The 15507-nt window shown below is 37.2% G+C and overlaps 1 protein-coding gene across 1 annotated transcript; it reads left to right on the forward strand.

The window, feature by feature from the left end:
- The first annotated feature begins 7016 nt into the window (after window positions 1–7016).
- LOC102801868 (carbohydrate sulfotransferase 1-like) lies at window positions 7017–9030 on the forward strand. Its single transcript, XM_006817728.3, has one exon. The coding sequence runs from the start codon at window positions 7422–7424 to the stop codon at window positions 8727–8729; it is 1308 nt and encodes a 435-aa protein (XP_006817791.2). The 5' UTR covers window positions 7017–7421; the 3' UTR covers window positions 8730–9030.
- Window positions 9031–15507: the final 6477 nt, after the last annotated feature.

A 15507-nucleotide genomic window follows, 5' to 3' on the forward strand; every position in this document is an offset into this window, starting at 1 on the left:
ATGAAAGTTCCATTTACAGTAAAAATGTGTTTTTACACTTTACAGATAAAACAAATTCATAATTACATTTTACATTTTTTTATATATTTAATAAGATGTGTTTAAGAATGAAGATTCAAACAATATCACACATTGAATAATCCTTCGGTCGACGCGTTCTGATGTGACGAATCTTCTGGGTTTGTGTGACGCGCATGCGCGAATCAGGCCAGGATTTAATGTCGAACGTTAACGTGCAATATTATTCCGGTATGATATACTTCCCGGCGTTCTACTAAGAGCAATGTTTGCAGAGGACACTTGCACAAGGCATTAAATAAAGTGTAAATAATATTGCGTACATGTCATTGTAAAAGTCAGAATATTTGGGAACATCGTGTTAACTTCGAACGTAAATGGCGCATTACTTTAGCAAATAAGCAAACAAATTAAATATGCATATGATCATGACATGTATAATCTATACAGATACAGAAGATAAGGGAGGGAACTTTTGACAAGTTTTATAGTGACAAATTATAAAAAACAAGCCGGTAGGCTGGTTGGCGATCCGCTCCGCTCAAAAACAAGCAACATGTTTTTTGGCTGTTTCCATGGTGACATAAACGTGAAGCTGACGTCGGTTTATAACTAATACGAAGTTCGCAAACACCATTCAGTCTTTAGAAGTCACTTAGTTTAGTACTAGGACCACAGTTACTCTCTCCTAGTAGAGTGACTGTGCTAGGACGTATTCTGCTGTTACATTTATTATTTCCAACCGTTTTGCGATAGCATTTTTTAGAATGAAGAGTTTCCCGTAAATGCTGGAAAGCGAAATAATGAAATGGTAAATATTTACCTAAATTGCAGTGTGTTGACCTTCATAATAATATACTTCATAATGCAAAACACTAGTCACAGTGAGTAATTTAAATATACGACTCCTAATCGAAAAATGTGACCACAGTCCAGAATTTCAGACGGATATTAAGCAACCTAAGAGCATATCAGAAGCATTTACTCTAAAATATAAAAAAAGAACTGCAGTCAAAAGTCAAGAATGCCAGCAAATAAAGGACTCTGTCCCACAATCCTTTGTGCGCGTTATTACGGACACGCGCAAAAAACTGTACCACGCTTGTCAAATCTGGGTCAAATATACAGTACGCTACTATCTTGCCACAGATTGTTTAGTAGTGGAGTGTTCGGTGACCATTGAATTAGCCCGTGATTCATATTTTATGTGTATTAATTTATTCATCAATTTTCGTGACTGACAGTACTGCCCAAATTTTAGTCAAAAAACGCAACTGGTGAAACGGAAGAGCATCGCCAGGCGATGGACGCAGGGCTCTTTGGCAACGACCGCATAGAGGTCAAAATACGCGTTCTATTTTTACGCGTTAAATTTGGCTCTTCCGTTTCGCCCCCTCCGGAATGTTCTACTTTTGCAGCCTAATAGCAGGTTTTTCGAAAAACGTCTAAAAAACACAAGAATTAGTAGAAATGTTCCTGTTTTGGGCGGATTATTGATAGAGAATAATGTCTTTATTACAAAAATGCTGAAAAACCGTGAGTTGTTGCCTTAGTTATTTTTTTATTGGCGAAAAACTGCGAACTCGGCAAATTTGGTTGCACAACTTCCCTTTATCATATACACCCAGCGACACCGATGCCAGCTGACTGTGTACAAAACTGGTAGGAGGTAATACATTTGGGGCGAAAGTATTCAAAAATCAGTTTTTGGATGTTGCAATGGCAGTGGTGGGCCAGGATTTTTTTCCAATTAGTGACGGCACGACCTACCTGTGAAGTATGAACAAAACCAGCCGAGCCGTTGCTGGTGAAAAGTTACCCCAACTTTGGGGTCATATTTCTCGGTAATGAAAACAGATATCAAAAATTCAAATGGTAACTTTGTGCCCACACTCAAGCTGAGTAGAATGAGCTATGTTTGAAGTGTTTTATCCCAAATTTGTAGGAGGAGATACATTTGGCGCGAAGCTATCCAAAAATCAGTTTTTTGGCTGTTGCTATGGCAACGGTGGGGGCAAAAAATGTTTTCAGATTTTTCCTTATAACTAGGGTTAAGGTGTGACCTACCTGCCAAGTTTGAACGAAATCGGCCAAGCCAAAAAAATCACAGAAGAAATAATACGTGAACACTGGAACACTGGAAATGTACACACAGAGACACACACACACAAAACGACAAAAGTGATTATAAGGGCAATCCTAGCGGAGCGGATCGCCAACAAGGCGAAACAATGATCATCATGGTATGTTGTAAGGATTTGCTCTTAAGCTTACTAAAAATTTACAATAATTATTGTATATTTTCCTTATTTTATCGACATAATCATGATAACCACTAATTATAACAAGTTTTGTATTTGCGAATACTGAATACTAGTTATTTTTAGCTCCTCTGCCATCGAAGATGACACAGCAACGGATTACGGATTAACTGTCGTCCGTCCTTCAAGAATTGCAAACTGCAATTGAAAACCAATAGCCCGAGTGTTTTGAAGTTTGGTATACTACTACCTTTGTTTGGTGGGTCTCTCCCAGATTGTGTGTCGATATTGTATGTTTGTGAATGTTTTGGGTATTTTTTGTCAAAACTGCTATTTCCGACGACTTCTTGAATACTAGTGATTTGATACATAATATCACAGTCCCGGGATAGAGGGACTGTAATAATATGTATCTTGGGTTAATCTCTATAATTTAGATTGTTTCTTTTTGTGACGATATCAACTATTCTCAATTCTTAACAACTATTTGTTCATGTTCAGTAAAGAAAATGATACGTGGTCATTCTTGAGATGTTTGTGGAATCGTTAACAGAAGGGAACTAGAAGAGACAACTTTTTCACATTTATTCTAGTAAAACAATAGAATAGTTGAATTACAAAAAATGCGACACGTATTATGTACAACGTCAGAAGTCGGAAGTCGGCCACCATTCGCCACCCCGAAAATAGTTTCGACGACACACATGTTTTATATCCTATCCCTGCAGTTATATACATATATTTAGATTTAATTATTGATGATTTTAAATATATTTACTAATATAATAGCGTATTTGTATGCATTTACATGTGGCTTTAACTCTTACGCGCATTTATATTTATTTACCAATAACTCACACCTTACAAGTATGGCGTATTTACATTCATCTAATAATAACTCAGGCTCGTTGCGTATGTTGCAAGCATGATGTATTTATTTTTATTTAATATTAAATACAATTACATGTATAAATAACTGATACGATTATAAAATCTAATATCTATTATACATACACAACCAATACAAATATAAACTTGTTAAAAATGCGTCTGGTGCGTCTGTCGATGCAAATCTTTAAAAATATATATTTTTCTAAATCAATATCAACAGACTGCAAATTAAACTAGTCCTGGAAAGGCATATAATTGTCGAAATACAAGAGTGTGAATAAACATTTCTGAACTGATCATCTCTGCAAATTTAATTCAAATACACTGTATTTTCTTTACTTCCGAGTCGATTAGCAGTAGTCTTTTCTCGCGGGCTTTGTGGCAGGTTTGCGTACTAGTTACTAGTATACTGCTTGACCGGAATGGTCAATGTAACATTTGACCTATATAATTCACCGCGACGTGGGAATTAATCAATGGAAATTAAATTATTACCTGTTTCAAGAATAACATTACCACTGGAGATTCGTAGCCTGTGGCAGTGAAACTGCTCTACATGTTGTATGTACTAAACATTTAGTCATGTGACTTATTATGACAGCCGTAACATCATGGCATCGTCCTAACAGTTTGAGCCGAGTGAAAGTAACCTTCACTCGGTAAACTGTTTACACGGAGACCTCAAGTTTCAAAACTAAATCATTAACTTGACTTTTCTGAGATATAAGGTGGTCTGTCAGGCATGTCGTTCACCGAGAGAAATACTTGGTGAAAGAGTAACACAAATTTTATTTGAGATTTGAAATATTCCCCTTCTCGTATTTTAGCAGACGCCAGAAGAACTCATAAGCCAACTGCTTCAGACTGAGGAACTATAATCAATTGTTAGCGTAGTCTATACAAGCGAGAGGGGGGGGGGTCGGCTTGAATCTAGTGCAATAAATGTCCAGCGAGACCGTATGTTTTTAAAGTGAAAAAAAAACAGACGAGAAGAATGTAAAATATAATTTATAAAAAATATCAACTTGAAGAATATTAGTTGTTCGTTCAAATTTCACAGCGAGTTACGACTTGGTTAGCCTCGTCCGTGATCATTCTTGTGATTGTTTTTTGACAAATTCCCAAATTAGGCACCGCCTCCAACTTTGCTGTACTGTACCATGCTTTCTGTATAACCGTTAATTGGTTGGAGTCAATTTGTGTAGTTTTCTTGATCATTCATTCTGCCGATATAAGTAAAATAAAGTCTTTGGTGAAATTTGAAGGAGCAAATAATATTCTTCAAGCTGTTATTTTTTATAGATTTTATTTTACATTGTTTTCGTCTGTTTTTTCCAGTTCGCTGGTTATCCCTTGTATAATATTCCAGCTGATCCCCCTCCCCCCGCATAGCGAATGGGCATACAATTTATGGGCTCCCCTGGCCTGTTGTGTTTCTCTATCAATGTCAAACATGTCTGCGTGAGTGCGCCCTCTATACAAGTTATATCGCATGTATTACTTCAAACTCTAGACTCTTGGTATTTCTAAGTTGAATTATTGGCACAATATCTTCGGCGACATCCAGTATATCCAGTAATAGTTTACCTCACACGCCCGGGCCCTCAGCGTCCCATCATGTGTCGCCGTACAGTATAGACCAGACTACGTACAGTATAGAGCGCCACTCACGATGTAATGGGGGCAGTCATGAATCCAGCTGTCACACCTACGGCGGTCTGATGAGCTGGTGGATGAGACAGTGACAGGAATGAACACGTGACCTACCCATGACGTCATCATGCGTATATGCATATACATGTCAAGAATATGTATGATAGATAACATAATGTGACTGTTATAGATGAGTGACGCGTGAACATTATGAATAAGTCACGTGACACGTCACCTAATAATAGTAAATTATTATTAAAATATTTATACATTTTTTGGACGTATTTGGACAAAGTGTATATACTAGTAATATGTTATTATTATTACAAGAAAAAAAGGTTTAGCGGACAATATTCTGATTTGCCTGTGATGAAATTACATTCACTGAAACCAAAAGTAGTTTCATTTGAGTTCTTAAAAATGTATTTACTTGTGTGACTACATTTCTTGTTTTACTAATTTATACTCGAGCAAAGAATTGTTATAAAAATGTATATATACTAGTATAATATGATCATGTGTGTTTAGGGATTGCCTGGCTTGGTCAGTCATTATGTCTTGCCTGTATGACATTATTTGTATACGTTTTATATAGTGTGTAATGACGTACAAAGCAATGACGTGAATGCTTCCGACGCGGAGTCAAGAATGCAGATGTATCCGTCCCATTTGATGTAATCAGGTATAACCAATCGTTTAATATATGCCAGTTACCATGACAACGTTCTTACTGATTTAAGTATTGTGTTCAATAGTTCCATTGACAAAGTGTTTGTTATAATACCGTTTAATTTCCTCACTTCATCGTGGTATTGTAATTATCACTCAGTATGTTCTGGAAAATCTCCAAATCGCGTAGTTGAGTTTTGCAGAAAATTTAATGTAAATATTTCTGTATTTATTTTTTCATCCTCTGATCGGGCTGTGCTTATCTATATTCGTATATCAGAGTAACAAATAGTGGCTGTATACACTTTCCAGATTTCTGATTAAAATCTGACGCATTGTACTAGCCTATATTCTGATTATTTGTCATTTGTTATTGCGTATATTTTATTTTAATAACTATCGCCACTTGTGTGGATCGGGTTTCACGGTATAATTTTAAAAAGATTGCCAACAAATAAATTTTAATCTAATATAAAATTAAATATATATTTAAAAAATAGAAGCAAAAGAGGATAGTCCACAAACTAGGATCTTATTTTATTCAGATTGTGGACAACATAAATCACAATACGCAGACAAAAAGGGTAGTGGAAAATAACTTTCATATACGGCTTCTTCGTCATGACGCAAAAGGGAAGTTCACTTTCTGAAAGTTTTCCCCGCAGGTGTACTTACAGTAATTGTATTACTGCCATCACGTTATTGTAGTGTTTACCGTTTGTTTGTCAGAATCGTGAAGCTTCGTGGGAAAATTACGGATTACCCTTCAGACGTCACTAGAAACACACAGTCGTCAGGAAATTACATTAGTCAATTTAAATAATACCGGCACACACTGATTGGTCGGTTAAACGTCACACACTATCAGATAACACGATGATGAGCGGTACGCAGGGGAAATGTTTCTTTCAATAATAAATGTGCCGGTTGCCAAATGCGACGCTTTGTGGTCGTTTCAATGATTGCATTTTCTGTTGTTAAATACAAAAAACTTATCAGATAAAATATTACCCATTGTTCATTCGATAATTACATCCATAGCCGTGATCAACGTTAATAGGTAGTTTCTCGGACGATATAAGCTAATTGAATGGCCTCGGGAACAACGATGTAAATGTGCGCGCGCATCTATCAGCGCACGCGTAGACATTTCAGGAAACAATAGATACACTACTGATGGGGGTTTAAGATATCATCTTCTGTAGCCGTTTTGTGTAAAATTCAGTCACCCCTGCTGTTGTCGAAACTAAATATACGTTCGTCACCGGGGAGGCATTATGTCTCCATATTAGCTGCCAGCGAAACACACGGATACTCGAGTCATGTGAGACGCGTGAAAGAGGGCAGCCATTATGATCTTTATTTGCAAATCTGCTCTAGTAGTTGGAACATTTGAAACCTGCTCCGACATCTTCAGCTTTCTGGTCGTTCTGATTTCACGGGAATTAAGTAGTAACCTGTGCTTTCTCCGTCAGCGCTAATCAGGGAATGCTTTCAAGTTCAAGAGCCGTTGTGTACCATTGATTGCGGCGGCGTTATATGGTTCGTATATAATATAGCTTCCACCGACAGCTGAGACGGGGCACTAGCGGGGTCACGGTCGAAGTGAGAAAATCGCTCAAAGAAACTGTTCGGTATATCGTTAAAGAAAACTAACTATATGGTTGTATGATAGATTTTCTGGTTATGACATTTAAATTACACATACTGATGACGTATACTATCCTTTGCTGACTTAGATCATGGGATTTATAGTACTTTTTTGATCAAAGCAGGGGAATAATTTATCTACTACGGAAAAAAATGTCATGAATATTCTGCTACGACATACATGTGTCACTGATCACCGAAACAAGACTTTCTTTTGTCGTCTTATCTTTGTAACATATAAATCATATAACATATAAGTCCGCCGGGGTTGACATTATCATGATATGTCGCGTTAGCTCGCTGCCTTTGTTCTTTTTCTTACTGTCTATGGCCGTCGCCTTCCTTATTGTCGCCATAGCACCGAGATTGAAATACGTTTCACCGATGATCCAGCGATTACGCGGGAGCGAATCAGACTTAAGCCGACATCGTCAGCTTTTCAAATACCCCGGCAGGCCCCTATTTCATTCGTTCCATGACCGTCAACCTTATCGTGCGATAAATCCTGAGTTGGAACTCAATCATGAAACCTGGAGCGACTATCTTCACGATGCGTTGGATACAGACGGAGACAATTCTACTAATAATACCCGTGTGAAAGTTATAATATTGGCTAAAATGAGAACCGGTTCATCTTTCTTGGGCGAGTTGTTCAACCATCATCCAGATTTCTTTTATTTATTTGAGCCGTTCCTAGTTGTCAACCAAATGGTCCGCAGCGGAGTTTTGCAAAAACGGAAGTTCACATCCGAGATGATCCGACTTCTTGGCAGACTTTTGAACTGCGACACGTCTGATTATTTTGTACAGTATCTGAATCGAGAGAAATGGATGGGACTACAACAATCGAACTCAATTAGCCCTGGTTTTACTCGCAAAACTTTCAGAGAACTATGCAACAACCAGCGGCATTTTTCACTAAAAACTATCCGTGTCGAGAATATACGAGACATGTGGCAGTACGTTAGAAACGCTTCACAAAATATCAAAATTTTGCATTTGGTAAGAGACCCACGCGGAATGGTACATTCACGTCTGAAGTTGAAATACTTGACCAATAAGCGAATCTACGGGATGGGCGGGGTGATGATGGACCCACAGCTTATACACACTACCCGAGATACGTGCCAGTGGATGGCAAGGAACGCCCAAGAAGGTTTCAACGGCCCTTTTTGGGTGCGTAACAACTACAAATTAGTCAGGTATGAAGACCTCGCCGAAAAACCGTTTAAAACCGCGAAAGAGATATTTAATTTCATGAATATTCCTATACATCCAAATGTTTATGAATGGATTGGGAAAAATACCGGAGAAGAGCCCCAGACTAAGGACAAGCATAAATACCCGTACCAGACAAAGAGGAACTCGAAAGCGACCTCACAGGCTTGGCGGTCTAAGCTTACTGCATATGCTATAAATGCGATAGAGAATGCATGTGGCCAACGAATTATGTCCATGTTCGGATATAAAATTTTGAAAGATTCGAAAAACTTGGGAAACAAGAGTTTTACTTTCGTGTCTCCAAGCGTACCAGTCTTGCCAGATTACGCGTCGTTATTGGACGTCAGTCGCGCCGATCAGCTATAAGAAATACAACAGGTTTAAGAATTCCACCCACTGTAATACTATGATATCAGTGCACGATATACCAATCATGGGATACCTGTCATCGCCATGTATTACCGCATTCATTGCACTGTCTTATCCAGTCCATACCCTGGGTTCAGTCAGCCAAAGACACTAGAAAGGATTTTCTAGTGTCTTTGGTTCAGCCAGAATTCAACCTCAAGTTAAAATATATGCAAATACGAATTGTAGCCATTGTCTGTTAATATTTGCACTGGATTTCAACGCAGGAATTCTTGAAGATACTTTTATACGTTTTGAAGTATTTTTTTTTCCTGATATTTACACGCATTACCCAGGGCATTGTTCTAGATTCAGCAGGGTCGCGCAAAGAAAAGCAAGTTAACGCGTGTTACGCGTTTAGGGTAACCATTTCAGTCAAAATATTGCTTTAAGGAATTCAATGATCGCAAGAGGAAAACGTCCGACCCCCTGGTTAACGACCCTCGATCACGGGCGATCACGGCATATGACCAACCCGTGCTTACACTGAAGGGTTAGAAAGCTCAAATATCACGAGATCAGGCGCGAGTTCAAGGTGCGTGATCTTTTAGCTGTGGGTGAAAAGGGTACAAAATGTCGACCTTTTAAAACGTGTTTATGGTCATTTTGAAAACCCCTTTCACAGACATGGGTTCCAGGTATTTCCACAAGTCGGACCCCCCCGGTGATCGATGCGTTTCTCTATGTGAATGAAGTGCCACATTCGTCAAGGTATTTTAAAAGTATTTTATCCATCGCATTGGACCCATATTTCATTTGACATCAATCCTACGAAACTTTTTTTTTTAATTTTCAATTATATAAACTCAGTCCACAGCTTGTGGTCAACATCACATGACGACCAGACTTTTTAATCCGTTCCGAACCCCATATAATGGAACTTGAAAATAAATGAATTTCTCGTGCCGTTATGTTCACTTTCGTTTGACGACACAGTACATATATAAATTGTATATGGCAAGGCCTTTTCAATCGGCGAAACAGTGCTAGTACCGTACTAGTACTTTAGTACTAGTTAGCTAGTACTTTACTTATGCCTCTAATGATGTGTAATAGACAAGGTATATAGAGAAAAAAGTATGTTTTTATTTGTACATAATTAATTTATTAGTCTTATCCTTGGTAAAATAATTAGCTACAATACACTTTTCAGTCCAACATATTTGTATCCAAATATTTTAAGTTTACATATGTGATTAGTCCCAGCGGGGAGAGACTGAGAATGAATACACATTTTCTATATAACGCGCCCTCTAGTGACGAAGTTTTTTAATGACGTGAATGGGTGACATGAAATTCATTTAAAGCGTCAGTATCGTTCTGATATGTAGTCGTTCATCAAAGACGGCTAAACAATCAAACACAATGGTCGACTTGAAAGACATCTAAAACTTCACAGTCGTCGCACTGCGCTGCGTGGCGCTATGTAACGACTGTGACACTGCGTGACGTCCCTTGCGCTCTGTAACGACTGTGGCGCTGCGTGACGCCCTTGCGCTATGTAACGACTGTGGCGCTGCGTGACGCCCTTGCGCTATATGCGACTGTGGCGCTGCGCGACGCCCCTTGCGCTAGGTACGACTGTGGCGCTGCGTGACGCCCCTGGCGCTATGTAACGACCGTGGCGCTGTCGAACTCCGCACAGTTCGATACGCGTTACTTATCATCACTGCACAAAGCAGATTTGCATATGACTCATTTGCATATTCGAATATGTTCGAACTATAAGACCCAGTCGGTTAACAAAGTTAGGCGTAAGTCACTTGGTTACATTAATCATTTTAATAAGACGTTTCACGCCCGACTCCGAATAAAATGTTCAGTTAATTAGATTAAAATATACAAGACTTGCGTTAGAAAAGTACGATCCTTTCCTACATGCCAAAGCATTAGTTTCTACTATAAATGACTAACTTTATAAACGTACTAGAACCTTTGTGTTCTATGGCTGTTAGACGCGCAAAATCGAACCCGTTCAAGCCAGAAATAGTATTGAAATATTCACCAGAATACAAGATAAACGGAAAGGCTAGAAAACTCCTTTCAGTGAAATTAGTCTTTAATGTTTCTTTCCCAACTATATACGTTAACAGAACGTTTTTTCTCCCCAGTTTTAGTGTATCACGTGCGCCATTTCACTACAGTAACATTACCTTGCAAAACATAGTCCGCGATAAAATGGTTCGTATTTACGTTTTTACTTAAGTCTGACATTAATAAATAGTTCGGATGTCACGTACGTTTTTTCCCATTTTTTGTAGTTCGGTTTCAAATGAAACAACCGCGGAAAAATGACCGTGCGTAGTGAGGTGATTGACCACAAAATTGAAGGCTGCCTGTGGCAGAGGCACTATTGCGTAAAGCGCAAAGGCCTCTGGGAAGGAGATTGTGGCGCTGTGTGACGCCCCTTGCGCTATGTAACAACTGTGGCGCTGCGTGACGCCCTTGCGCTATGTACGACAGTGGCGCTGCGTGACCGTGACGTCCCTTGCACTATGTGGCGCTGCGTAACGCCCCTAGCGCTATGCAACGACCGTGGCGCTGCATGACTCCCATGGCGCTATGTAACGTCTGTGACGATGCGTGGCGACTAAAACTGTGTGACGACTGACACTACATAAAGACTGGCGCCGCACTGTAGTGCTGTGCTACGACTATGGCTGTTTTATTATGAGACTAACGTCATGAGCCAAGCTTATGTAATAGAGTAGTTTACCATCTTGAAAGATTTAAGTATGTTAATAAATTACACTACCTCATATATTACAAGATGTGGCGTATATAAATCGATTACCCTTGTTATGCGAAATATATACATGAAAAAAACTGTGCCTTAGCCATCCACAGATGGTATGCGAAGGAACATATATCGGTTGGTGGTTGTATCTAATTGCCATAGTGACATGTTTTCAAGCATGTCTCGCTAATTGGTCGTATACCATGGAGTTCGTCGAATTGCCTATTTGCATACTTTTATGAAATGAGCGCGTTGCAAGCTTCAGGCGCTGTTCGTGGATAACGCCAGTAAAACTAATCAGTAGATTACTCACATCCGTTATTGCTGCTTAAAATGATAACAGAAACTCTAGAAATATTATTTATTTATTTATTTATTTATTTATTTATTTATTTATTTATTTATTTATTTACTTACTTATTTATTTACTTATTTATTTATTTACTTATATTTATTTATATATAAAGTTATTTATTTATTTACTTATTCAATATATATATATATAATTATATTATTGAACATACGGGGTCACGCACTCGAACTCATGGTGGTAGCTATAAGATTCTGTGCGGAGCAATTTTCTCCAAGTGTCTAGCCTGTGCATCTAACAGTTTTCTTTGCAACACCTTTGATGCATTTTTTGTTCTCTCTCGGTGTCTAGCTTGCAAATTTGTTAACGAATATTTCAGCGATCTCTCATAATTCCAAATTACTGCATTCTCTGTAAATACAGTAAATTATTGGCCGTGTGGTTTGATATGTGTCTCAGTTGTTCGTGGCTACAGCTACACTGTGGGATGACTCTTCTGTTAATTATTTCCTCTCAAGTATCGGATAAGAATATTACATCCCGATTTACACTTCACCTCATCGTAAAGTAAACGGCCGAGTGAAAATGTTCAATATATAGATATACATAGTACAACGCACTCAACAATGTACAATTAGTGCGAATACATATTTCCATGGCAACACTCCGAGCAATCGTAGATTCAATACAATCACAGCATGATCATTACAACCACTAGTACGCTGTCTCTAACGAATATGAAGTGTCTACTTGGTAGGCGTGGTTTATTATTAATATCGGGAAATGATGCGAGGAGCCCTCATTACTCGGATGAAGTAGAACGTATGACAAAGGTGAATGGGGGGGGGGGAACTGTGAGGACATTTACACTATGTGGTTGAATGTGTGTTTACAGTAAGAGTAAGTCGTCTACGACGACATCTATTGAGCAATCACCTTCGTTATAGCAGGTCCTTTCTTAGTTGTTATATATTTGTGTTTAGTAGTACGTGTTGAAGACAAAATTGGATTTGTATTTATCGTAAATTAAACACTACTACGCATCTGCAGTAGTTGTTAGTCACTGTAAATACAGAAACAATCAGTGCGCATGATGAATTAGTATCAAATGTATGTATCAGGCAACACTGATAAAAAATTGCATGACTACGTTCTTCTTTATGTAGGATCTTTAAACATGTCTTATCCGGGAATGAATAATATATGTTTAACCTTTTAACAGAAGTGGGCATGGATAATGGAACTTAATATGACTGTGTAGGTGGGTGTAGACACAAGAAAAGGTCTTATGTCGAGACTTTCTAACTCAATTATTAGTTAAAGTTGTCCGTGTGACGTATTTTTTTATTATTTGTATTGACATTCGAATATACTTACTGGAATTGGCATACAATTTAAAATGTACATATAAAAACATTTGTTATGCCCTGTACTATAAAAATTGTACATGTAAACACAAGCATCACTTTCATGAACCAATTAATTAAAACCCGATAATGAATCAAGATGTAATTAATATTACAAATAATAAATGAGTACTCTGTGAGTTCCATTATACAACTGACGCGTCGTGACAATGCTACGTTATCAGTGACATCCTCGTCATGACATTTAGTGACAACGGGGATTCCTAGTTTTTACGGTAATGCAATTTACTTCAAATCAATTCAAGACTGAGACTATCTGCATATATACAAGCACGGGCGATCCCTGTGGTATTTAGTTGCAATTGCAAGACGTTCTACGTTCACAGTGAATACCTCATGATTTGAGCAATATAGTCATGTATAGCATTGAACATCAGAGTATAATTCCTTTGTATGCTATGTTCGTATACAACTTACATCAATTCGAACGAAGCTGTCTTTAATTGAAGAAATGTATGATTATCGCCCCTAGATACATTTGAGTTGCCATGGTTTCATACTGCGACATCACTGCTAAAGTGTTCTTAAATAGTATCCCAATCTGTGCCATGTATATGTATGAAACGTTGTGTGTTGAACTGGGTTACCCTGGAACTACACCCGGGAGCCTTGTATGTCATTTTCACATCACGTGGTGGTACAAAATAGAAGTGGTGTGCAATGAATTTCAATGAGAAAATTTTACGTTATTGTCTTGGCGACGTGTGTGTATATTGTGAAGGTTAACACATTTCCTTACATTTGAACATTTATGTTTATTCGGAAATGATTATCACTTTATTCCTTCCTAGGATATTTTACTGCATTGAATGGTGATAATACATTACTGTATTGAATGGTAGGATATTTTACTGCATTGAATGGTGAGAATACATTACTGTATTGAATGGTGAGAATACATTACTGTATTGAATGTTGAGAATACATTACTTATTGAATGTTGAGAATACATTATTGTATTGAATGGTGAGAATACATTACTGTGTTGAATCGTGGTAAAACATTATTGTATTGAATCGTGGTAAGACATTACTTATTGAATATTGAGAATACATTATTGTATTGAATGTTGAGAATACATTATTGTATTGAATGTTGAGAATACATTATTGTATTGAATGGTGAGAATACATTATTGTATTGAATGGTGAGAATACATTACTGTATTGAATCGTGGTAAAACATTACTGTATTGAATCGTGGTAAAACATTATTGTATTGAATCGTGGTAAGACATTACTTATTGAATGTTGCGAATACATTATTGTATTGAATGTTGAGAATACATTACTGTATTGAATGGTGAGAATACATTATTGTATTGAATGTTGAGAATACATTATTGTATTGAATGGTGAGAATACATTACTGTATTGAATCGTGGTAAAACATTATTGTATTGAATCGTGGTAAGACATTACTTATTGAATGTTGAGAATACATTACTGTATTGAATGTTGAGAATACATTACTGTATTGAATGTTGAGAATACATTACTGTATTGAATCGTGGTAAAACATTATTGTATTGAATCGTGGTAAGACATTACTTATTGAATGTTGAGAATACATTATTGTATTGAATGGTGAGAATACATTACTGTATTGAATCGTGGTAAAACATTATTGTATTGAATCGTGGTAAGACATTACTTATTGAATGTTGAGAATACATTATTGTATTGAATGGTGGGAATACATTACTGTATTGAATGGTAAGAATACATTACTGTATTGAATGGTGAGAATACATTACTGTATTGAATGGTAGGATATTTTACAGCATTGAATGTTGAGAATACATTACTGTATTGAATGGTGAGAATACATTACTGTATTGAATGGTAAGAATACATTACTGTATTGAATGGTGAGAATACATTATTGTATTGAATGGTGAGAATACATTACTGTATTGAATGGTATGATATTTTACTGCATTGAATGTTGAGAATACATTACTGTATTGAATGGTGAGAATACATTACTGTATTGAATGGTGAGAATACATTACTGTATTGAATGGTGGTAAAACATTACTTATTGAATGTTGAGAATAAATTATTGTACTGGATGGTCGGGAAATATTGCTGTAATGAATGGTGAGAAAACATTACTGTATTGAATGTTGAGAATACATTACTTATTGAATGTTGAGAATACATTATTGTATTGAATGGTGAGAATACATTACTGTATTGAATGGTGAGAAAACATTACTATATTGAATGGTGAGAAAACATTACTGTATTGAATGGTGGG

This window comes from Saccoglossus kowalevskii, chromosome 4 (assembly GCF_978046115.1).
Source record: "Saccoglossus kowalevskii chromosome 4, keSacKowa6.1, whole genome shotgun sequence".
Taxonomy (NCBI): domain Eukaryota; kingdom Metazoa; phylum Hemichordata; class Enteropneusta; family Harrimaniidae; genus Saccoglossus; species Saccoglossus kowalevskii.